The sequence below is a fragment of the Heterocephalus glaber genome, unplaced genomic scaffold (assembly GCF_053883595.1).
Source record: "Heterocephalus glaber isolate CG9 unplaced genomic scaffold, H.glaber_assembly_v1.0 deba00001805, whole genome shotgun sequence".
Lineage (NCBI taxonomy): Eukaryota > Metazoa > Chordata > Mammalia > Rodentia > Bathyergidae > Heterocephalus > Heterocephalus glaber.
The window spans coordinates 2,107,970-2,131,545 of record NW_028258480.1 but is presented as its reverse complement, the minus strand read 5'-3'; the positions used below and the strand labels follow the sequence as shown (position 1 = coordinate 2,131,545).

The 23,576-nt window shown below is 41.3% G+C and overlaps 2 protein-coding genes across 2 annotated transcripts; one reads left to right on the top strand and one right to left on the bottom strand.

Annotated features, from left to right (window-relative positions):
• Nucleotides 1-1,271: 1,271 nt before the first annotated feature.
• LOC101716499 (olfactory receptor 9I1-like) lies at nt 1,272-3,051 on the bottom strand. The gene has a single exon (XM_004869746.3). It carries the CDS (start codon nt 2,420-2,422, stop codon nt 1,478-1,480), a length of 945 nt encoding a protein of 314 aa, XP_004869803.2. The 5' UTR covers nt 2,423-3,051; the 3' UTR covers nt 1,272-1,477.
• A 14,852-nt stretch (nt 3,052-17,903) lies between these two features.
• LOC101705395 (olfactory receptor 5B12) lies at nt 17,904-18,875 on the top strand. The gene has a single exon (XM_004869856.3). The coding sequence runs from the start codon at nt 17,922-17,924 to the stop codon at nt 18,873-18,875; it is 954 nt and encodes a 317-aa protein (XP_004869913.2). The 5' UTR covers nt 17,904-17,921.
• Nucleotides 18,876-23,576: the final 4,701 nt, after the last annotated feature.

Genomic DNA, 23,576 nt, shown 5'->3' with positions numbered 1-23,576 from the left:
AGGACTGATGTCAGAAAGTAAGAGAAAAGAGAAAGAACAATCTACACTGTAAATCTGACTGATGCTAGTCAATTTTTTATTTGTCATCTTATTTAATTTTTTACAACATCTTGAATTAGGAATTGTAATACTTGCTTCAGACCTGAGAATTTACCCAAATGTACCCACTGTATTAGAGGTAAAATTAGGATTTAGATTCAAGCCTGACTCCATGCTTGACTGCATGCCTCCTACTGCTGCGTACTCCAAGTACACTCTGAGTCATGACGAGACATTTTCTTCATTGCAAAATGGGAGCTTTATATTTAACTGCACTTCCCTCATTTGTCTTGAGTTGCCATGAAAGTCAAATGGAAACAGGCATGTAACATACACATTTTCTCAAAAGCTATTATTGAAAGCTCAGCTGTTCTAGACTTTAGACCAGAAATGAAGGAACAAAGCCTCTGCTCTCAAGAGTCTTGCAGCATAGTGCAGGTATCATGGTTACTTCCTCCAATCAAATCATCACTAGAGAAAGCAATAAGTACTTCAGCTATCTCTCTGTATCCATCCACGCTCTGTGACATTGCTGTCCCTTGAAACAGGATGCTTGGTAGTTGAGAACTGCTCATGATGTGGGCAATAGGATGAGGAGAAGAAGAAATCCACTATCTCCTGAAGAAACTAGACATGGCCATGCAAGAGATTTTCCCAAAGGCTAGGTGGCTTAGATCATTTTTAAGGTATCAGCATAGCAATAAGTCAGGAACTGCAAAGCTAGTGAGTTATCAAGTGGAAAGGCAATTTCCAAATTCTGTTATTCTGACATGAACAAGAAGGAAGACAGTGTAATGTGGAGGAACATCTAGTAATAATGAAGAGGAGGCCTGTTTCTCGAACATATTTCTTCAGCCAATTTGAGATCCAGTTGTTGTCTGCACAATATTCCTGGGTAACTGAAATGGTAATTCACTTACATACTATGAGGGAAAAAAGAGGACTAATTGGCGCATTCATAGGGATGCCCAGATATAATCCCCTATAATCTGGGACACAAAGAACACAAGAATTTGATGGGAGGGAAGATGAAAAGAAAAGGAACCCCTGGGGGATAGTGAAATAAATTCAAGACCCCTGAGGCCTCAGATTCTGTAAGTGATGATATCAAGAGCAGCAGGACACTGCTGAGTGCCCAGAAATGGACAAGAAGTGGGAAAGAAGGACAAGAATGAAGTACTATATGGAATCATTGGGTATATATTTCACCACATTTGTGACTTTTCTCATGTCTGCCTTCTCTCTGTTTGTGGATATAGGATACACCTGGTGAGGGTGCCTATTAGGATGTATAGATATAAGAACAAATTGTCGTTCCAACTGATAATATATAGGCTTTGCAGTTCCCTGTTTAATATTATACTGATGTTTTCCAGATGAACCAAGCCACCTTACGTACTTTTGGGAAAGTCTCCTCAAGAGGGCTTTTCCCTCAGGTCTACACACTCTGGGACACCTGGAATCTACCAGTGACCTTCCTGAAGGCAGATTTCACATCCTTGTTTCTCAGGCTGTAGATGAGAGGGTTCAGCATGGGGATGACCACAGTGTAAAAGACAGACACAACCTTGTCTTCCTCCAGGGATTTGCCTGGGCTGCTCCGTATGTACATGAAAGTGAGGGTCCCAAAGAAAAGGGCCACAGCGGTGAGGTGGGAGGCACATGTGGAGAAAGTCTTGGTCCTGCCTCCTAAAGACTTCACCTTCAAGATGGCCTTGACGATGAGCAGGTAGGAGATCAGGATGACCAAGGCATTGGCCAAAATCACAAAGTTGCCGAAGACGACAATGCTGATCTCAGCGTTTGTTGTGTCACTGCAGGCAAGCTTCAGCAGGGGTGGGAGGTCACAGAAGAAGAAGTTGATCCGGTTGTCCTCACAGAAGGAGAGGGAGAAGGTGCACGTGGTTCGCAGGGTGGACCCCGACACCCCACAGACATAGGCTCCCATCACCAAACTCCAGCAGATTCTGGGCTTCATGGCCACGGTATAGAGCAGCGGGTTGCTAACAGCAACATAGCGGTCATAGGCCATCACGGCCAGCAGGAAGCACTCTGTACTTCCACAGAGGGTGAAAAAGAAGAACTGGGCAGCACAGCGGCCATAGGAGATGACTGCTTTGCCCATGGCCAGTGTGGCCAGGAGCTGAGGGGTGATGACTGAGGTGTAGCAGGCGTCCAGCAGGGCGAGGTGGCTCAGGAAGAAGTACATCGGGGTGTGGAGCTGGGTGTCCACTTGGATGAGAATAATCATCCCCACATTCCCCAGAAGGGTGACAAGATAGCAACTGAGAAACACCAGGAAGAGGGGCGTCTCCAGGCTGGGGTGGTCAGTAAAGCCCATGAGGATGAACTCAGTTACTGAGGTGCGATTATTCTTAGCCATGCACTCACTGTGGACTGCTGCTCCGAGGCTGAGAACAAAGTAAAACAAAATCCAGGAAGGGAAGGAGAGGACCTTTTCTCTACAACAGAAGTTCAGTTGATACTTCCAGACCTATGTGCAGATGTTGTTTTTCAGAAGTACTGAAACTGGCTGATTCTCCTTGGGCATCTCCTGTATTTTACAGAGCTAAAACTGGTGCTGGTGCTTCTGATTCAGACTAATTCTGGTTTACATTCGGGAATCGCTGTGAAGATAGACATGTGAGTCTCAGGGTGGGGAAGGACCAAGATGACAGCTACTGGATCCTGATCTGGGGCTGGAGTCTCCTCTACCGCACACCCACTGCGTGGTCCTCTGGCCGCTAGGTCACCCCCATCCGGGCCCAGTTCCTCTGGTAAATCTCTCGGGAAGTGGATCCTCCCTCTGTACCTTCCGTACTCTGACCTTGACTTCATCCCTTCCAGATACAATGACTTGGATCCCATCTTCTCACGACGCCTTTCAGAAGTGGGAAGATGATGAATCTGTCCCTCGTCTTGCCTGCTCCTTCATAGAAGACACTGATGTATATTTTCTTCTTATTATATGATTATTCAGGTAGGCAGACAGAAATTGGCTAGTCAGTATCAATACACAGGGTGATTCTGAGAGAATTTGAAGGTAACATGTATTTAACTGTAATACTTTTTAAAATTTAAACTCACACTATATTTTTTAGTCAGCCTTTTTACACCCCCTACACTAAAAGACCAAATGATGTGATTCCACATGCAGAGGAAGAAATGTCAGTACACTTCTGTTGCTTCTAGGAGACACTTTCAAACATCCTGTGGAATAGATGCTCTTTCCTTGTACTTTACCCATTGCTCCAGATAATTGTATTTAGTGCTCTTTACATTTGAGTCCTGGTAAGTCTGCATTTCCTGAAACTTCTTGTTCCCATCTGGCATGGATCTGGGCCACATCCTAACACTGTGTGCCCGCAGCTGGCCATTTTCCAAGTCCATCTAGGTTCACGTTAGAGGGCCTAAGGGCCAAGACATCCTGAGGAGCTTTGCGTGGAAGCCCAGATGCACACCTTCTTTCTAAAAAGTACCTCTCCTGTTCTAGAACTTTCCACTCACAGTCTTATACATGCTGAGCAACAACCCTGCTGCACAGGAAGGCATCTCTCCTCCGTTCTAGAGCCTTCCACATACAATACCTTACAGATTCTCAGCAACAGTTCCACTGGAAAGAACTTGACTTTTATTTGTGGATGAGAAACTGAGATCTCACCGGTAAAACTACCTGTTGGCCAGACATTCAAGAATCCTGATTCCAACTCCCAACACTGCTCCCCTTGAACCACTGTCATGACCCCTACTACCACACTCCCAATCTCCTCAGGTTACGATGTTCTAATGCCGAGTCCTTGAATCTATCTCCAATTCCAAGAATATTGAAATTACACTGGTAAGCGGTTGTTCTCCATTGCCACAACTAGGGATTTTATTTGCTGTAGGAGCAGGAAATAGCCATTTTTTATAAAATCCATTGTAATAAAATAATTCATTCTTTTTACCTTCTTTCTTACATTTTTATACCAACAAACACCTGTGCCTGCTTCCACATCCCCGAGAACTGGACCTGACTCAAACAGTTATCATTTTGGTCATAAACAATTGACATACAGTGAAGTCATTGACTTGCTCCAAGGCCAAAATAATTGCCTGCTGAACTAGAAATAGCACGCATGTCCTCTGGCTTCCATAAAACCCTTTGTACTTCCCTCCCAGCTAAGGTCTTATTCCCAGGAACCTACTGCACTTGCGATAAGGCCCCCAACAAGCCTGGGCTTCTGCAAAACCACAGCCGCCATATTGGTTCCACACGGCCACGATACTGGTTCCACCCGGGTTCAGGGAAGGGCGGTGGTGAAGGCTGCTCTTGAGTCCAGGGACTCCTCCAGCTCTAGTCAGGGTCACTATTGGGAGGGACACACTGACGTCACATACCACACGCCCCTTTTGGGCTGTTCAACCCCTCTGCTGCAGGGTCAGGGGTGAGGAAGCCTCTTCCAAGGCACTCTCGGTATTGTTCCAGCTCCCAGGGGGTCCATCTCTCCCTCCGGCGCTAAGGAGCTAGGAACCACCTGCAGCTTACTTCCCTCCTCCAGCTTCACTTTCTGTTCTGAGAAATAGTGGAGCTGATTTACATGATCAATAGAGCTCTTCATCTCACAACTCGTGATTTACATGTCGAGGTACAGAGGCTGAAGGAGGATGCTGAAAAGGTGTTCCTAGTATCTGTACTATTAGGGATGTGCACAGCTTGAGCTACTGATTACTCAGTACATGAAACATACAGGCTCTATCTCAAGGGACTGACAGTTACTTAACCATAATATCAAGGGATTTCAGGTCCAAAATTAAATCATATTTCCAAGTTCCTGATAAGAATCATCACTAGCAATAATTTCCTCATCTTATTTTTTTTTCCACTTTTCCCCCATCCCCACTTCTCCCCCGTCCTCTTTAGTGCCCACTGTAGCATATTCAAAATAGATATCCTTCCATATCATATATTTAGAAATAGCTATATTTTTTTAAATACTGTGTTTTGGTGTGTTTTAAAATGTACATATATGATGTTGTGATATACACCCCACTTTCTTTTTCTACATCCCTGTTTTTGTGATTTATGTATGTAATGTAGCAAATCTAGTTTGTTATTTGTAATTTTATCATAGTCTTATTTGGCTTCCCACAGCATATTTAACTTTAAACATTCTGTGACAGATTTTGAGTACTTTGAATGTATTATCTTATTTAGCCCTAAAAATAACTCTCTAGGCAGTTATTATTATCAGTTTTGGGGAAGGAGGATTTAAAACCCTGAGAGATTAATTTGTCTTAGATTACTAGTGGAGGTGCAAGAGTTGGTTGATGATGAATTCTGTGCTATTTCCTACCTCCCTACATTTTACTGCATCTTTATGAGCTATAGAATCAAGAAAATTTCCCTGCTCTTAATCATGTGTGAGAATTTGGCTAATTTCAACATCTTTCTGAGGATCTAACACTGAAATTGTCAAAGTCCATTTGGCATCTGTCTCATGGTTTGTTCCTGGGTTCCCTCTGATTAAGGGTAAAATTGTTCAGAGCATCCGACCAGAGAGTAGGTGGCTGATTTGAGGGGTCCAGGTGCAGCCACACTGGGCTTGTGCCATGCACACACTGAGTCATCTCATATTAGCTCTAATCCTTTCTGTGATCCCGCAAGACAGGGATAAATGTGAATATTTTAGGGGTGAACACAGTGAAGCACAGAGAGGCTAAGGGTGTTGTCCAACTTGCTGCCATGTACACTAGGAAGGAAGCAGAGCCAACATTTGAACCCAGGACTCACTTCCACTTCTGACTCTCCATCACGTTGGCTTTGTAGGAGAAGAGTCTTATGTTTTCTGCAAATCCAAGCCCAAACTTTAAAAATTAAAGCAGCTAAAATCATTAGGCTACACCCCACTTCCATGGGAGAAGAGAATTGAGGTTGACTCCATGTTTTTTTCATGGTCCGTGGTTTTTCTTCTTTTTCTTTTTTTTATGAGTTAAGACTTAAGTGTGCTGTATCTCTCTTTGCTATGTCTTTGGGGAAAACTGTTTAACCAATTAAAACCTCAAAATTGTCCCGTGAATGAAATGAGAACATACTGAGTTCTGAAAACTCTGAATGGATTTTTACTAAATGTGACCAAGTTGGTTTATTGCAAGATATTTTCCAAAAGGAAAAATTTCAGTGCCAGGCTAGTGATAACCAGTTTTCTATGAGGTCACTGAAGAAAAGGAAGAGTTCGGGGTTAATATCACTGAGTTGATAGTTGAGTAGTGGGAAACAACAGCCTCCCTGAATCCAGAACACCTTACAAAAAGAAAAGCAAAGGTTTATGGCCAATGAACCTTTTAAGAAAAACCTGGGACCTGTGTGTTGATCTTTTTTCCTATAACATGCTTTGACTGCAATGTGCACTATGGAGAAGAAGGAGTTCTCCGGCAGGTCTGGGGAAGACAGATTCTGATCCAGGAAGAGCCCTTCAGAGACAAGACGGTCCCTAAACCTTGCACTTACTTTAACTTGCAACTTTCTCTCAAACGCTTCCTTCTCTCGCTTCCAAAGGTTGCGTCTGTTGGGAATAGGAAACAAGCTCAATAAAGTCAACTTTCCTGACCTCACCAGAATCTATGGCTCAAAATATTATCACACTGTCACTGGGCTCCTGCCGTGAGTCAGGTAGATTCTAAGCACTTGAATGCTTTTATTTCTTTAAGAATGACAATAACATTACGATATAAAAATACTCATCTTTATTCAACAGATGAAGAAACTGAGGCTCATAAATGTTAAACGTTTTGTCTAAGATTTCACAGGCAGAAGGAAAAGATATTTAGACTCTACCTTGGTCCCCAGACCTTAACAAAACTAACTGTGTTGCTTTTCCAAACACTGGAAGCCATTTGTTGAACATTCTCCGTGTCAGTTGTGATATTACACATTCTACACACATTATGTTGTACAATCCTGACGACCCTATAACTAGGCATTATTTTGTCCTGGAAGAGAATACGTCTGCATAGTTAAGTATCTTGTCCACGGTCACACGACCAGTCAGTGAGGATCTGGGGTCCAACCCAGCGCTAATTCCAAAGCCTGAGCTCTAATCCATACGATTAGCGCCCCCTCCTCCCAGCACAATCAGGGCAATCTACAGGGGAATCACTTGTCTAAGCTCTGCAGTCTAAAGTCAGTCCCTATGAGATTGATAATCAATGTATCTAGTTACACATCATCGCAAAGAAATGAATGCTGCAGATTTCAAAACAAGTGTTGTCTTACTTGTGTATTTCGGGTGCAACCTGAAATCCGGCTGAACACGGCCGGAAGACGACAAGAGCCCCCTTCCCCAGGTGTGGCCCTCACTGCAGAGCCGGTCTCGGGTCTCGGGTCTCGGGGTCTCGGGGTCTGGGGTCTCGGGGTCTCGCGTGATGCTGTCTGGAGTCCGCTCGCCTATCGCTGCTTCAGGTCCTCGGAAGCAGTCGAGATCACCCCGACAGGAGCAGGCGGCTGAGCAGTTCTCGGCCTTCTGCGGCCCTCGTAGCCGGCGGTGCCGCGCTGGGGAGGCCGTGTGGGAGCGGCGCGCCGGGCCGCAGGTCCCCATCGCGATCAGCACGGTCCGGGCCCCCGGGAAAACCCAGCCCCGGGGAGCCTGAGGGAGGGGCTCCTTCCTCACCTCGCGCCTCGGGGCCCAGCGCGGGCCTTCGGGGTTCCCCAAGGCGCCCGGTCGGCGGCCTCGGAGCTCGCGAGCGCCCCCTCTCGCCCCGCTGGCAGCCGAGTCCTCGGGAGAACCGCGCTCCCTGCTCGCCTCGCCAGCCCCGCCGCGGGACCAGTGCGGTCCCAGAAGGGCGCTCTGCCCGGCCCGGCTTCCGAGCCCTTGGCTGCTCAGGAAGGCTCGGGCTCGGCGGGTCCGAGAGCAGGTCCCGGGCAGCCAAGGCCAGGGCGCTGCAGAGCGGGAGGCCTCCGCGGACCCCTCCGCGGACCCCACCCCGACCGGCGTCGGTCGGTGCACTTTGACCCTTGCTGTGGCTTCCTGCGGGGCAATCAATGGTGAATCGCTGCTCTGGGCTGCACGGAAGGTGGTGAGGACCGGGCCAAGCGAGGAGGAGGCGGGAGCTCTGGGCGCCGCCCGGGCACCTGCAGGAGCGGGCGGCTGTGTGACGCTCACCGCCCTGCGCCCTCCGGGGCTCCGGGGCCCGGGCACCTTGGCGCACCGCGCGGGACTGTGGCGGTTCTGCTGCTATTGAGCGTCACCCCAGAGCTTCCCTTTGGACATTAGGCCGGTTCCCGTAAAGACCTGGGACCCAGATGACTCACTCGAAGGGAGCCTCCCGCAAGTCTGGGAGGCGGGAGCAGCTCGGCAGGGCGGCACTTCAGCTGGGGCCGGGCTGTGCCCTCATCCCTGGCAACCCTGGAATATGAGTTCTTCCCCGATTTAGTTCTGTCTCCAGGCGAGGGGTTTGACATTTGCGAGTCCCATCACTCACTCAGTGACCCATGAAGTTGGGATGTGCAATCCTGGTCACTTCTAGGAGAAGTGGATCCCTTAGCTGATGACAGTTCCCCAAGGAAGGGTGTGTCTGTGGGCCGCAAGCTGTCAATACTGCAGGAGGCCTCACTGGCCGGAAACTGGGCTATTTAAGGGTGGCCTTTCATCCTGACAGACCTGAGTGTTTATCCTGGAGCCTCTGACACCATTGGAGTGATCCAAATGGATCAGATGAAGGAGCAAGAGATGTGGCCTCGTGAGAACACTTGGATTCTTGGAGCAAACCGTGCCTGAAACTGTCCCAATTAATTGTTTTTGTTACATGAGTTGATTAATTTCATTTTTTATCCTCTAAGTCAATTTCACTGGGCTTTTAACCCTGTCGATTGAAAAAGTTCCAATACCAATTCTGAGGTCTTTATTGTTGTACATACTGGAATAGGTAGAAGAATTCATACCAAACTGTCAAGAGTATCATCAGGCATTTTAAAAACAGGAATCACTTTCATAACACTTTTATGGAGCTCTTTTAAGAAAAATAATATAGGGGCCAGGGATTTAGCTCAGTGGTCTCACTGCCTGCTGCGCAAGCGCAAGGACCCGAGTTCGATCTCCAGTACCAAATAATAATAATAATAATAATAATAATAATAATAATAATAATATATTGTCAGGAAGAAAATATTTCAATATCTATTGTACAATAGGATAGGTAAATGAATGAAAAAAGCCAAGAAAAATTGTAAAAGGAAAAATAGGGAGAAGGCAATTAGTATGCCTGATATAAAAGCTTACTATGCACTGGTATATTTTCTCATAAGAATTGTTAGATATATCAGTAGAAGAAATCACAGACCTTGGTAAAATATCAAGTATACATGATGAGCTAGTTTACACCTAGAGTAACGGCAGTCGGTTATGTTAGTTGAAAAAAACAAACATTTATTGTAACGACTGATGGTGGAATGATCGCTTAATTACTTGGAAAGAGAAATTTGAATGGTGTCTCATAGCTTATGTAAAAACAAATCAGATATATCAAATGTTATATAGAAAATATGGATGAATCTTTGTCTTTTTGTCAACTCTTGGAGGGAAATGTATTTTTTAAATCCTTATAGCACAAAAAGAAATGATAAAAGCATAAATATTTATCTACATCAAATGATAAACATTCCGTATGTAAGAAATGCAATGTAAACCAATGAAGGACAAATACTGGAATAAAATACTAAGCAGGTATTTCTCACATACACAAAGGTGTGTTCTGTTGAGTTTACCTCCCAGCCTCCTAAACTCACTTATTTCTTTTCATCTCCCACTCCCCCTGATTTATCAGCTGGGCTAGTTTAGATCATCCTAGCTTCTGTCACACAGATAAATAACAAAATCTCAGTGATTTTTAACTCTGTCATTTGAAGCCCATTTCATTGAGCTCTAAGCCTTGCCATTTAAAAAAGTTTCAATACCAATTCTGAGGTCTTTATTGTCATATATATTGGAATAACCACAAGAATCATATCAAACTGTCAAAGAGTATCACCAGGCATTTTTAAAAAGGAATCACTTTCATAACACTTGTATGTAGATTTTTTTCAAATTATATATCATCAGGAAAAAAAAATTTCAATATCCATTGTCCCTTAGTAAATGTCTCTTAAAACAAGAGTGCCATGGGAATGCAACAGAAAGTTTAATAAGGAAGTTCTAGCATCTGATGTACGTTTTAAACTTACTTTTTCTGGATTCTATGACGAAAACGATTGACTCTGTGATCTCCCTCGTCCACTTCTTTCTTCATCTCCGATTGGCCTCCTGCCTACTCTTTGAGAGCCCAGCTGATCCCTGCCTTGGGCTTTTGCACTTTCTCTTCTTCTGCCCGAAATGTTCTCTACACAAGAAGATGCTTTTGTCTCTTAAAAGATTTGATGCAACTCCCATCAAAATTACAGAAGAATTACTTAAAATTTTTTCAAACTCCTAAAATTTACACAGATCTTGAAGGGACCTCAAATAGTTTTACTTCTGAAAAAAACTTGATTAAAAAATAACAAAGATGGAAATAAACAATCATGATTCTGTAAATTCATAATTTTGAATTGCCTGTTATATTAAATTTTTTCATCTATTTGCCCATTTGTATTTCTTCTTTCATATATCCATGTTCATAACCTTTGCCCATTTTTAAATTTTAACCCAATCAAGAAAGTCAAACAACTCAAGAGAAAAATAGTCAAAAATATCACTCTATCCATAAATATGACAATTATGATTTAATTAGGATTATTTTTTCTATTTTAAGTAATTCTTCTGTAATTTTGATGGGAGTTACAATTGCATCTTTTTATCACTTGGTAATATGGACGTTTGAGTGATGGTCCATCTTCCAGTCATGAACATAAGATGTCTTTCCAGACATCTTTAACTTATTTCAGCAATATTTTATAAGTTCCAGTGTACAGTCTCTTGCTTCCTTATTTATTCAATGTATTTTATTTATTGATATTGCTGTAAGTGGGATTGATTTTTTAATTTATTGTTACAATTCTTCATTGTTGACATATAGAATCACAAAAGATTTTTATTTGTTCATTACTTTATTCTGCAAAGTTACTGAATTTATTAATTGTAACAGATTTCCTCATATAGTATTTTTAGTATTTTATAAAAATAAGATAGTATTATCTGTGAACATAGGAACTTTTCTTTCTTTTCTGTGATTCCGATCCCTCGTCTTTTTCTCACCTAATTATGTTGACCAGGTCTTCCTCTCTCCTTATGAAAGGATTAATTACTCATTAAAAGTGTAGTAGGCATGAGTTCAGGCCTTTTCTGAACTTCCGCCCTTTTGCCGTGTAAGGATGGCTACACGATGCCGTCTATGAAGGCTGGGCCATCACCAGAGACCAGAGTTGCAGGCATCCTGACCTCGGGCTCCCAGACTCCAAAGCTATGAGAAACACACTTTGATTTTTACAGATCCCAAGCTTCAGATACCTTGTTCTAACATTGCAAATGGACTAAGACATTAATTCCTCTTGAATTTTACCACTATGTTGTAGTATCAATATACAAGAGTTACATGAACTTGGTGAGGTTTATCCATGAGTATTTTATCCATGTGCACTGCTGTAATTGGAATTATGATTGGGATTTTTATTGTTAGCTTTTGTTTGTTGCTCTTATATCCCATAACTTTGTTGACGTTATATATGTTCTCCAAATTTGTGTGAATTTTTAGGGTTTTGTATAGTTATGATCATATCATCTATAAATAAGTATAGTTAAGCTTTTCCTTTCCAATTTAGATGTCTTTCATTTCTTTTTTTCTATCTGCTGTAGGCAGAATTTGTAATTAAATTTCCAGCATATAGGGAAAGTAATATCCTTGCTTTGTAGCTTATATTAAAGGTATATATTTCAGCCTTTCAATTTTTAGTGTAGTAGACCTTTTCATAAATGTCTATTATATAATTGAGGAAATTCTACTTTATTTCTACTCTGAGAAGTTTTTTCTTTTTTTTACTGTTTAGGCTTTTGGGGGGGGCGTTTTGGGAGGGCGTTGTTTTGTATTTTTGTTTGCTTGGGTTTTTTTGGTCTTTTTTTTTGAGGCAGGGTCTCACAGTGTAGTCCAGGCTGGCCTCAAACTCATTGCAATCCTCCTGCCTCAGCCTCCTGAGTGCTGAGGGAGTGTGCATTGCCACACCTGGCAGTCTTTACCTGTGTAATCACAGGAGCACGTAAAATTTTGCCAAATGCTTTGTCTGGATCAATGACATGATCACATGTGGATTTTCCCCCTTCATTCTTTTTAACTGGTTTATTTCATGGTTTATTTTTGTACATTGAACCATTCCTGTATTCTTGAAAGAAATCCTACTTACATGTAATACATATTTTTAATGTAAATATTTCACAAATATATCCAAAGGACCAATAAACAATGATTCATATCAAACTACAATGGGATTTCATATCAGAACTACAATGAGATAACAAATAGTATAATGGATATAATTTAAAATAAAAACAGCAAGGATTTAAAGAAGTTGGAACTCTTCTACATTGTTGGTAAGAATGTAAACTAGTACAACCATTTTGGAAATTCCTTAAAAAGTTAAAACTAGAACACAAATTAAAACCCCAAATATAAAAGACTCAATCAAAAAAATGGGCAAGCAAAATGAACAGACACTTCACAGAAGTACAAATGGCCAATAAATAAATGAAGAAATGCTCACCCTCACTGGCCATTAGAGAAATGCAATTAAAACCACACAGATTCAATCTTACCCAAGAAAAAATGACCATCATCAACAAATCAAATAACAAATGTTTCAGAGGCTTCAGGGGAAAGGGAATTCTTCCACATTGTTGGTGGGAACAATGTAAACCCACTATGGAAATTAGCATGAAGATTTCTCCTAGAACTAAAATGAGAAATTCCATTTGACCCAGTTATTCCCTTTCTGGGTATCTTCTCAAAAGAGATTTTTTTAAAAAACACTATATTAGAATGGGACATGCATACCCAAGTTTACGACAGCACAACTCACAATAGTTAAGTCTTGGAAAATGCCTATATGCTCATCAACAGATGAATGGATAAAGAAAATGTGGTACTTATTCACAATGGAGTACTACTTTGCCATAAGGAAGGATAAACATGAGTCTTTTGTAGGAAAATGGATGTAACTTGAGACCATAATATTAAGTAAAATAAATCAGACACACAAGCTTAAATTTTACATGGTTTCTTTTACATGAGAAACCCAAAATATAAATAAGGAGCAAAATAAAAGATAAATACTAGGAAAAAGGAAGATAGATCTTTTTCAAAGGAAAGAGGACAAGAAGATGAAGGGAGGGCAGAAAAAGAAGGAGGGGAAAGAAGGAATGAAGATGTGTTATGTACATGCACCAACTCCACATGAGGAATGTCACTACATACTGCAAACATGGACTAATTAAAACTGAGAAAATAAAGAAGTTGGAACACTCATACAGTGTTGGAGGGAATGTACAGGGAGGATAAACATAAATGGTGAATGTTTAAATTAATATTTTTATTACAGGAAAAAAATTATTACAGTAAAAAAATGTTACCGTCAATCCATTTAAAAATTCTCCCCTAGGGGAAGGGAAAGTGCGGGGTGGGATATGAGAAAAGGAAAAAACAGAAACAAAGTCTTTGTAAATAGGGAGGGGTGGAGGGGTTGAAGAGAGGGTAGGGGAATGGGGAAAACATAAGAACCAAGATACATCATGTTCAGGTACAAATTCCCAGTGATGACTGTCATCATACTGTATACCTAAAATGTACCAATAAACTTAATGAATATAAAAATATTCTCCCCTTACTTAGAACACATTTTCCCATCATTCTTGCCACTTTCTGAAGCAGTTCTGGGAGTCCTTTTCCTTGAGTGTCTTTATGAAGTATGATCAAAAATAGGTGAATAGTGCTGACAAAGACAGCTCATAAGAACATGACGGTGTGTCCTCATCCACCATATCTACCTCGTCTGGTGCTGGGAAGGTTCTGGCTCTTCCCCAAACTCAAAAGGTAAAAGTTTTTAATCAACTCAAGACATGGAGGCAACCATGACAGTGCAACTAAAGACGCTCAGAAAGAGGACTTCCAGGACTGCCTCAGAAAGTGCCACGGATGATGGAATCAGTGTGTTCAAACTGGGGCGCGGGGGGTGGATTTTGAGGGGAATTCATGGCAATGTGTCTTTTATTGTAATGATTTTTTTTAAATAATTTAACCTTTCACATATTTTTAATTACCCCTCATAAATGGGACAACCATTGTAGAAAACCACAATGTTCATGACAACAGTAATCATAATAGTCAAAAAGTGGGCACAACCCAACTATTCATCTACAGATGAGTGGATAAATATCATGTGGTATACCTGTAGAATAGAATATTATTCAATCGTGAAAAAAAGAATTAAGTTCTGATGAATGCTACAACATGAGTGAACCTGAAAACATCTTGAGAGATCTAAGCCAAACATGAGCGCAATTACGATTGCACTAATATGAAATATCTAGGATGAGAAAACCCATGGAGACAGAAATTAGGCTAGAGATTACTGGAGGTTGCTAGGAATCAAATGGAGAGTTTTGCTTTAATAGTTACAGAGTTTCTGTTTGGCATAATGAAAATTTTTGGAAATAGATTGTTCAACGGATCCAAACTATTGTAAATACAACTAATGACACTCAAAATGATTAAAGTGACAAAATTTATTTTATATATCATACCAAAAGAGAAATGACTGATATGTAGATATAGATATTGGTATATAGAGATATATATTAATGGGTATCTATGTACATCATACCAAAATAGAAACACCACAAAATCACACAGTTCAAACTTGTAACTACCTGGGCTGTATTGACAAAAGATAAATGATTGTATTCTGGGCTTTGGGTCAAAGGTGAAAAATACAGAGAAAAAAAGGAATCCATTTTCTTAATTTTAAAAAGAAGAAAGAAATTACTCCACCTGTCTAACTGCAACAGCATTGCATGGTAGGGTGACTATAGCTATGGATGATGCATTGTACATTTTAAATAAATACAGGAAAGGATTTTCGAATACTCTTGCAATAAAAAAAATGATAAATGTGTAAGAGGAGAGGAATGCTAATTACCCTGATTTGTACAATGATCATTATACAATGTATGCATGTGTGGAAACATCACAGTGTATGTCATTATGTGTTGGTAAATTTTTTTAAGTAGGAGAGAAAAAGCACCCTCAGATGAGCTCTGTAGTATAAGAGAAATAGGCATTTTGTTTAGAAAAAATAGATGAAAAGGAAGGCAAAAAACAGTCCTGGGGGAGATCTGTAGCTCTTTAAGGAAAAGCTAGATGTGAGCAAGCAGGGGTGAGAGGCCACAGTGAGGTTTGCATTTCGTGGCCTCCCTGGGCTGCAGGGCCTCTGATCTGATGCTCGGAGACGCTTCCTCTGCACTCCTGTCTCCCCTGCTCCCAGCCAAAATCCAGACAGCGTCCTCTGCTCTCTGAGCCAAGGTCAGGCGGTGGAGGTCAGTGGAGGATCAGGAGGCTCCAGAGACATCCGCCCAGGTGGTGCTGTCTCTCCGGAGACGCAGGGAAGGCTGCCTCTGCCTGACGTGTGGAGCAGAGCCAGATCCGCCCTGCAGCTCAGAGCTCCGCAGCTGAGCGAGGACTTCTCCAGCACCACATGTCCCAGGACTGGACTCGGGGCCCAGGTCTGGACATCAGGGTTTCCTTCCTCCCTCCTTGGTACCTTGGTTTGTCTGCTCCTAGGACAAAAGTAAGTATTTTGCAGACATACAATAGTAGCCGGTTAGAATTGCAAGGAGCAGTGCAACGTTCAACCATTTTTATTTTGCAAATAAAAAAGAAAGCTCAGGAAGGTTGTACCGCAGGCACAGTTGTCTCCTCACTTCGAGTTCACAGCTTCTTCCAGCCTGTGTGCTGCCAGTGTCCATGCTCGGAACCATCAGACGCCTGTGTAAAAACACAGGTGGTGGTTGTGCTCAAAGGGAAACCACGCTCCTGTCTAGTGCTCAGAATGTGCGATTAGAACAGCGATGTACACAACAGCTCCCTTTTCAAATTTCAAGGACTGTAGCACTTTCAGCATCTACCTGACCAACGCCACCATTAAGCCAATCTCTGCAGGAACGTCAAAGTTGGAACGCTCAGTATCCTTAGCTGGATGTTCTGCAGTCTCCAACAAGACGTGAGATAGGCTACGGAAATTAACGGCTCTGATTGCTTGATTTAAAAATGTCAGTGTCTTTCACGGTTTTAAAAGAAATTTCATATTCCTTATCTCTATGATGGAAGCTTCGATTTTCACCTCGGCTGTCCCTAAGGACAGGGGCTGAATCATCTCCTTCCTTGGATAAGAAGGATTGTTAGTGCCGAGGAAATGTGTGGGATTCGAGATTCCAGAGTCAGCAATGTGTCATCCCTGGAAGGGACCCCTCATTCTGTAACCGTAGCAATGCACCGGAGCCACCACTGCAGGTGAATACAGCCAGGGGCGCCATAAAATAGGACAGGAGGTCTGGGTGCGGTTGAGGCCAGAGAGTCTCCGGTGGGAACGGAATTCTCACGTCTTTATCAATTCTCCCTCCCCAGAAATAAGATACAAGTGGTGGAAGGAAGTGGAAAACATCAGCCTGTATGAAAAGTAAAGACTGTGACATGAAAAGAAAACAACTGAAGTTTTGCTTCAACTTTCTGAAAAACTGTTCCCTAATTTTCGAGGTACTGAAAGACACGCAGATATCCCTAAGAATGTGCCCCAAAGATGACGCAGTTTCCTATAGCAACCGATGTTTCAAGGAAGGCATCCAATTAAGGGCCTCCAAATCACTGCATTCCTTCACCCACTAAGGACAAGCTGGTGGGGGTCTGTTGGAGATGGCCTCTGTCAGGATCTCGTGTCTCCGGCACTGTGTTTCTGCTGATTCAGCTTTCTGTGTGTGTTGTAGACAAGACAGCCTCTAAGATATTGCAAGTGATTAAAAAAAAGTCCTATGTGGTTGGAGTAATAGGGAATGTCATGCTCCAGGTAAACTGAAATGAGCCCCAGAGTAGGAATACAGACTGTGGCAACCACAGTCAGCAAAGAGCTCTAAGTGCCGATCCCTACCACTCCAGGGGAAAACTTCACAGAGCTACCCCTAACCAGCACTCAGGCCGGCTTTTTCCATAGACTGCTGCCCTGGACCAGAAGTGAGCATAAGAGGGGTGATCAGAATATGCAATGTGTGTTGAAATTTTTTTAAATTACAGAATGAGACACATTATCATTTCATTCTGCTCAAAATCCTCCCCCTCACTTTAAAAACACTTATGCGATTGTTCTTGGCCCTTTCTGAAGCCACTCTGGAAGTCCTCTTTCCTGAGTGTCTTTATGAGGTATGATCAGAACTACAATGAATGTGGCTGCCAAGGGTCATCCAATGGAAAGGCAGGCTTATAAAATTATTACACTGTGTCTTCATCGATCTTATTCACTGGATCTGGCACCAAGCAAATTCTGGCTCTTCCCCAAAGTCAAAATGACTAAAAGGTAAACAGTTGAATTAATTCAGGACATTGTGGCAGCCACAACAGTACAGCTAAAGATTCTCACGAAAGAGGACTCCGGAGCTGCCACAGAAAGGGGCAAGAACAATGGAGTGCATGTGCTTGAAGCCAGGGAGAGCATTTTGAGGGGGATTAATGGCCATGTGTCCAATCATGTAATAAATGTCTTAATTTAAACATCACCATGTTTTTAGATCATGTCTCATATGACCAAGAATTCTCATTCACCCTTCAGACCGCACCATAGTGTACACCTGGAATAATTTTTGTTTTCTCTTCTTGTTATAGGGGCCTTTCATAATTTCCAAATGACTTTGAAGGGGAATATTTCAGAGGTGACTGAATTTATTCTGGTAGGTTTAACAGATGCCGTAGAGCTGCAGGCCCCTTTATTTATCATCTTCACTGTCATGTACTTCATCACTCTGGTTGGCAACCTGGGGATGATCATGTTGACCCTGCTGGACGCTCGACTCCACACACCCATGTACTTTCTCCTCTGCAACCTCTCCCTGGTGGGCTGCATTTATGCCTCCGCTGTCTCTCCCAAGGTAATGCTGGGGTTTCTCCCAGGAGATAAGATCATATCTTACAATGCATGTGCTGCCCAGATGTTTTTCTTCGCAGCTTTTGCCACTACTGAAAGTTTCCTGCTGGCCTCCATGGCCTACGACCGCTATGCAGCAGTGTGCAAGCCCCTGCACTACGCCTCCACCATGACCACTGTGGCGTGCGTCCTGCTCACCTCCAGCTCCTATGCCAGTGGACTCCTGCAGTCTTCCCTCCACGTGGCCTTCACTTTCCACCTCTCCTTCTGTCATTCCAACGTGGTTAACCACTTTTTCTGTGACATTCCCCCACTGCTGGCTCTCTCTTGCTCTGATATCTACACAAATGAGATTGTGCTCTTCACGCTGGCAGCATTCAATGTGTTTTTCACTCTCTTGGTTATCTTGAACTCTTATCTGTTTATTTTTGTTACTATCCTGAGAATGAACTCAACTGAGGGACGGAAGAAGGCCTTCTCCACCTGTTCCTCCCACCTCACCACAGTCTCCATCTTCTACGGGACGGTCATCTTCATGTACCTGCAGCCCAGCTCCAGTCACTCCATGGACACAGACAAGATGGCGTCCGTGTTCTACAGCATGGTGATCCCCATGCTGAATCCACTGGTCTACAGCCTGAGGAACAAGGAGATCAAGAGTGCATTCAAGAAGGTTGCTGGAAAAGTGAAGTCTTCACTAGGCTTAGTCTATTAATTATAAAGTGTTCGCTAACCAAGTGAAATTTCCATTGGGTCTCTATTGTCTAAGAATATTTTTAATTATAAATATTTATTGTCTTTAATTTCTTTGAGCAATTCTTTCACACATGAGACCTCTTCGTGCTTTGGGAATATGACTAGATTAGAGGAAAATGTGGGTGTCTTTTATCAGAGATGTAATGCCACTTCTATTTTAAGGTCAAGATTAGGAACCTAGCTGTGATAGGATCTCACATTGCACCACAAGAATGGTGTGATGTGCTCTGCAACAAACCTCGTATGTTTATGCATAAGAGTGATATTTTTAATCCTTATAATTCAAAATAACTGTGATTCTTGTACAAAGCATAGAGCTGTGGTTCCCAGACATTAGTGCTTCTAAGAATCATCTTGAGAGGTTGTCAAAATGTAGAATTCTGGGAGCTCATCCAAGATAATTTTATTTTATATAGTTGTGGTCAAATCCAAAAATCCCTAGTTCAATTCCTCATTGTCCACATCTACCTTAAGTATAGCAAGAGCTGCCATGGATTGTTTGAATGATGAGGGATACTATATAATCTAAATATATATAAATATATATAATCTAAATCTGTTTAGTTCCTGAAATTCTGAAAGCAAAGACAGAGTCCAGAGAATAAGAATTTATCCAAAAATATCCACAACTTTTCCTTACCTGAGTTCTCCCCAGCAGTTTAGCTGTTTAACAAATGTGTTGGTCAGCAACTTCTTTCAAATATGCTTCCATAACTTTTAATAAAAATTTCCAATGAATTTATAAAACTGGAAGTTTTTGTCTGCCTTATTTCTGGAAGTAGAGGAAAATGACCTCCAGTTGTCCCCCAAATTAATAACTGCATGTTGTTTTCTAACAAGACACTGTACTCATGGTTAACAGTGAGGTAAAATGTTTTCAGGTAGGAGACTGATGAATAAAATAATATTGTTAGATACTCAGAGGGGTTCGACCAGACACCTACAAACACAGCCAAGATGATGTTTTCTACAACTTAAAAAAATGCTCTCTGGCCAGGGATTTAGCTCAGTGGTTCTGCCTCTTTGTCCCGCGAGCACAAGGACCTGAGTTCGATCCCCAGTATGAAAAAAAAAAAAAATGATCTCTGGAAGTGGAACCTAGTGGGCACTATAAAATTCTAAGGCCTCTACCAGAATTGTTTGTTTAGTGAAGTCATTAAACACCTAGACAATGAGATGACTTAGTTATTAAATAATTAAATAAATTAAAAAGAAAAATGTCTGACTGACTCCATGAGTACGTGACTACATGAGAGGGAGTGGAATTGACAATGAATATATGAATCAACAACAAACTGGATCCCTAATGGTTGATCCCAGGATTCAAAGGTTGCTCCCATGTGCCCAGAAAAATGACATTTCCCCCATATTCTCTCTTCCCTTATTCTGTTGTAAATCATATACTTTTTCACTCATTAAGCTCAAGGCATGTATGTAGGGTATAGCCCTATCCTGCAGGCTGTGAAAGTCATGAAATTTGAAAAAAGAAAGTATTGGTTTGAATCAGACCAATCAAAACCAGTCATAATGCTAAATTCTAATGGGACAACACATAAGAATTTCTACTAGTGAAAATGGAGTAGAAGAAAATGACCCCCACTCATCTACCTTCATTGGCCTGGTGGGCAATACAAGCAAATACAGGGCATAGGAACTGGCATCAATCCAGCCCTAGTGCTTGATACTGACAACGGGGATTATTTTTCTTCCTCAATGATCTCACAAATGGGACTGTCACTCTCTCCAAAGCCAGATCAAAAAAACAAAACTACTTTTCCTCTAAGAAATTCTCATTAGAAAGACAGATATCTATAAAAGTGATCACTAGCTAATAACCATAAGAAAATTGTTTCACGAATTACACTCAATACAAATCTTTACTGTATACTGTACTAGTGCAATAATTAAGATCAAAGTTCCTACAATAACATAATATGTAAATTAAACTATAAAATGTGCATAATGATGGTATCTATTTCAGTGGATTGGATGACATTTAATGAAATAGTACATTTTAGGCATTTAGGCCAATGCTTGGCCTACTATAAAGAAATAAATGTTAAACTTTTTATTATTATACCTTTAGTAAAGGTAATAGAGAATCAAACCATGTCAGACCTCTGTTCCTCTCCCAGTGCAGAACTGCCTCCCCCTTTTTCTTTATTTCTTCATTTTAGTGAAATATTCAACATGGATCTGTAGAAAGGTTCACACCTATCCACTTGGGAACACCTTTCTGGGGTCAAGGACCTTATGGAGAAGTCGCAAGGGTAGATTCCTCTGACTTCATTCAACCTAATCAATTGAGACATGGTTACCATTGTGACCTCAGCCATAGAAACATCTCATTCTTCTCCACTGAGGATATCAAATAAATCTGTTGAAAATGGAAGACTTTCATACCCCCTCATCAGCAGTACTAAAAGGCCAGTGGGGAAAAACCTTAAATGAGATGAGTGATATACTTGTGAAATCATCATTGTACAGAGCAGCATTTTTGGACTTTTTATTACGTTTGACTGGGTTGATGGAGGAGCTAAAACATTTAGCTGATTCGTGACAATCTACCATGTGATATTTCAACATTTTCTATAAGGGTCAAATTAAATTCCATCAGTAAACCGTCAATTAAGCATCTGAAGAGACAAGTCTTGTTCCACTACTCTAAATACATGGAAGTTATGTACTATGTATTTTAAAAATACATACCTGAATTCAAAAATATATTCACAGATCTCTGCAGTCCAGAAAATACAAGAAACTACAATGGCAAATGAGAGTTGAGCCTGTATTCTACTGAGCTCTTACAACAGAACAAATTATTGAGCATCTGATGGCAAAACCCTGGGGAAGCAGAACAAACATGTGCAGTAAGTGTCAGAGAGAGCCCTCCATGTCCTGGACTAAATGAAATCCTCAGTCCCCATTTGGCTTGTGTTCATAACCAGCCTTCATGTCTGCAGTGAAGTGGAGAAATCAAGTCACTAACTTGACAATAAAAGGACCAAACACCTCTGTGAAAACTCTATCTCACCAAGGTTAAGTTCTGAGAATATCAGGAATTTAAGCCATTAAAACCACAAATCCAATTGACAGAGAGGACTTATTCAATAAAGATGAAGTAAAATACACCAACATACGATGAGCTCTCAAACAAGAGTATGTTAAATATAAGAATCTTATCCATGACATACAGCCAAGAAATCCAATAAATAAAATAATCAGACCCAAGAGAAGATAAATATTGTCTGCAGAGAAAATAAGTCATAGTACAATACATCAACTTTAAAATAAGTATGATTTAAAATAGTCATAATTATGGAGGAAATGCATCCACAAAACCAGAGGAGGAAAAAAATGAAAGAAAAATAAATGGTTATTAATCAGCATAGTAAATATAAAAAAGGAAACAAAACAGAAACCCAGGAAATGAAGTATACATCATCAAACAAATTTAATTGTTCAATGGATAAAATAAATATAATCCTACACAAGACTGAATTCAAAATTAAGGTAGATGTTAGAACTTTTAAAAGTTTAAATATTGCTTAATACAGAAAGACAGAAAGCATGAAAGACAACTTAAGAGACAGCCAAAATACACTGAAAGGCTCCAAAAAAGACTTAACAGGAATTTCAGAAAAGAGTAATGTTAAAATATGTAACTAAGTTGGTAATAGAAGAAACTTGCAAATCCTCTCCTTAAAGGATCATACCAATTTCTAAGAAGGATATATTTTTTAAGTTAGTATATATTGTTTAGAACCCAGAAAAATCAAAGAGAAGGAAAAAGTCTTAGATGCCTGAGACAGAAGCAAAGTAATAATAAGCAGAATTCTCATCAAAAACCATAAAGGAGTGGGACAGCAAGTCAAGGAAAAGAAAGAAACCACAGTGTTGTATTCTTTACCAGTTAATATCTGAGGGAAATATAATCTCAATCTTGCTGAGGTTCATGGAAGTCCGTCTGGAACAAGCTTCGGAGTAAAACCACTGAGGGGTAAGGAACCTGGTACTTCTGTCTCAATCTCCCTCTGTCCTTTATTGATGGAGGCACTAGGGCCATTGACTCCTCAACACTGCTGGTCTGGTCCATCCGTATTCAGGGCATATTCCTGTACCCAAGATAACCCGTAGGCTATTCGTAGACACCTTCATCAGTAAGGACTAGACTATCATGCACAGGGACAATGAATGTGGAGACTCCAAAGCAGCAGAGATATACACACTGCCTGGAAGAGAATTCAAACTAATCATCTTAAAGCAGCTCAGTGAGATGCAAGAAAATACAGACTATGCTGAGGGGATCTGAAGGGAAGGGCTACTATATAGCTATGGAATTCCTTTTTTATATGTTGAAAATGTTCTAAAATTGAATGTGGTGATAGTTACACAGATCCGTGAACATTAAGAAACAATGTACTGTACACATTAAATGGATAAATTGAATGATACATGAATTATATCTCAAGAAATTACATTACATTAAAAATATTTTAAATAAAGAAATGGATATAGGCAAGTCACGCGGAACACGCTGAATCAGCCCATGCCCCTGCAACAATCCAGTGGACACCCCCCCACACTCCTCTGTACAGCCACCTGGTTCCACATTACAAAGACGCAAAGGACACCGGAAAACCAGACTATGGTACAGAGT

Excerpts from the sequence above, each read along its gene's own strand:
- LOC101705395 (XM_004869856.3), top strand. The coding sequence starts at position 17,922 with ATGACTTTGAAGGGGAATATTTCAGAGGTGACTGAATTTATTCTGGTA.
- LOC101716499 (XM_004869746.3), bottom strand. The coding sequence starts at position 2,422 with ATGGCTAAGAATAATCGCACCTCAGTAACTGAGTTCATCCTCATGGGC.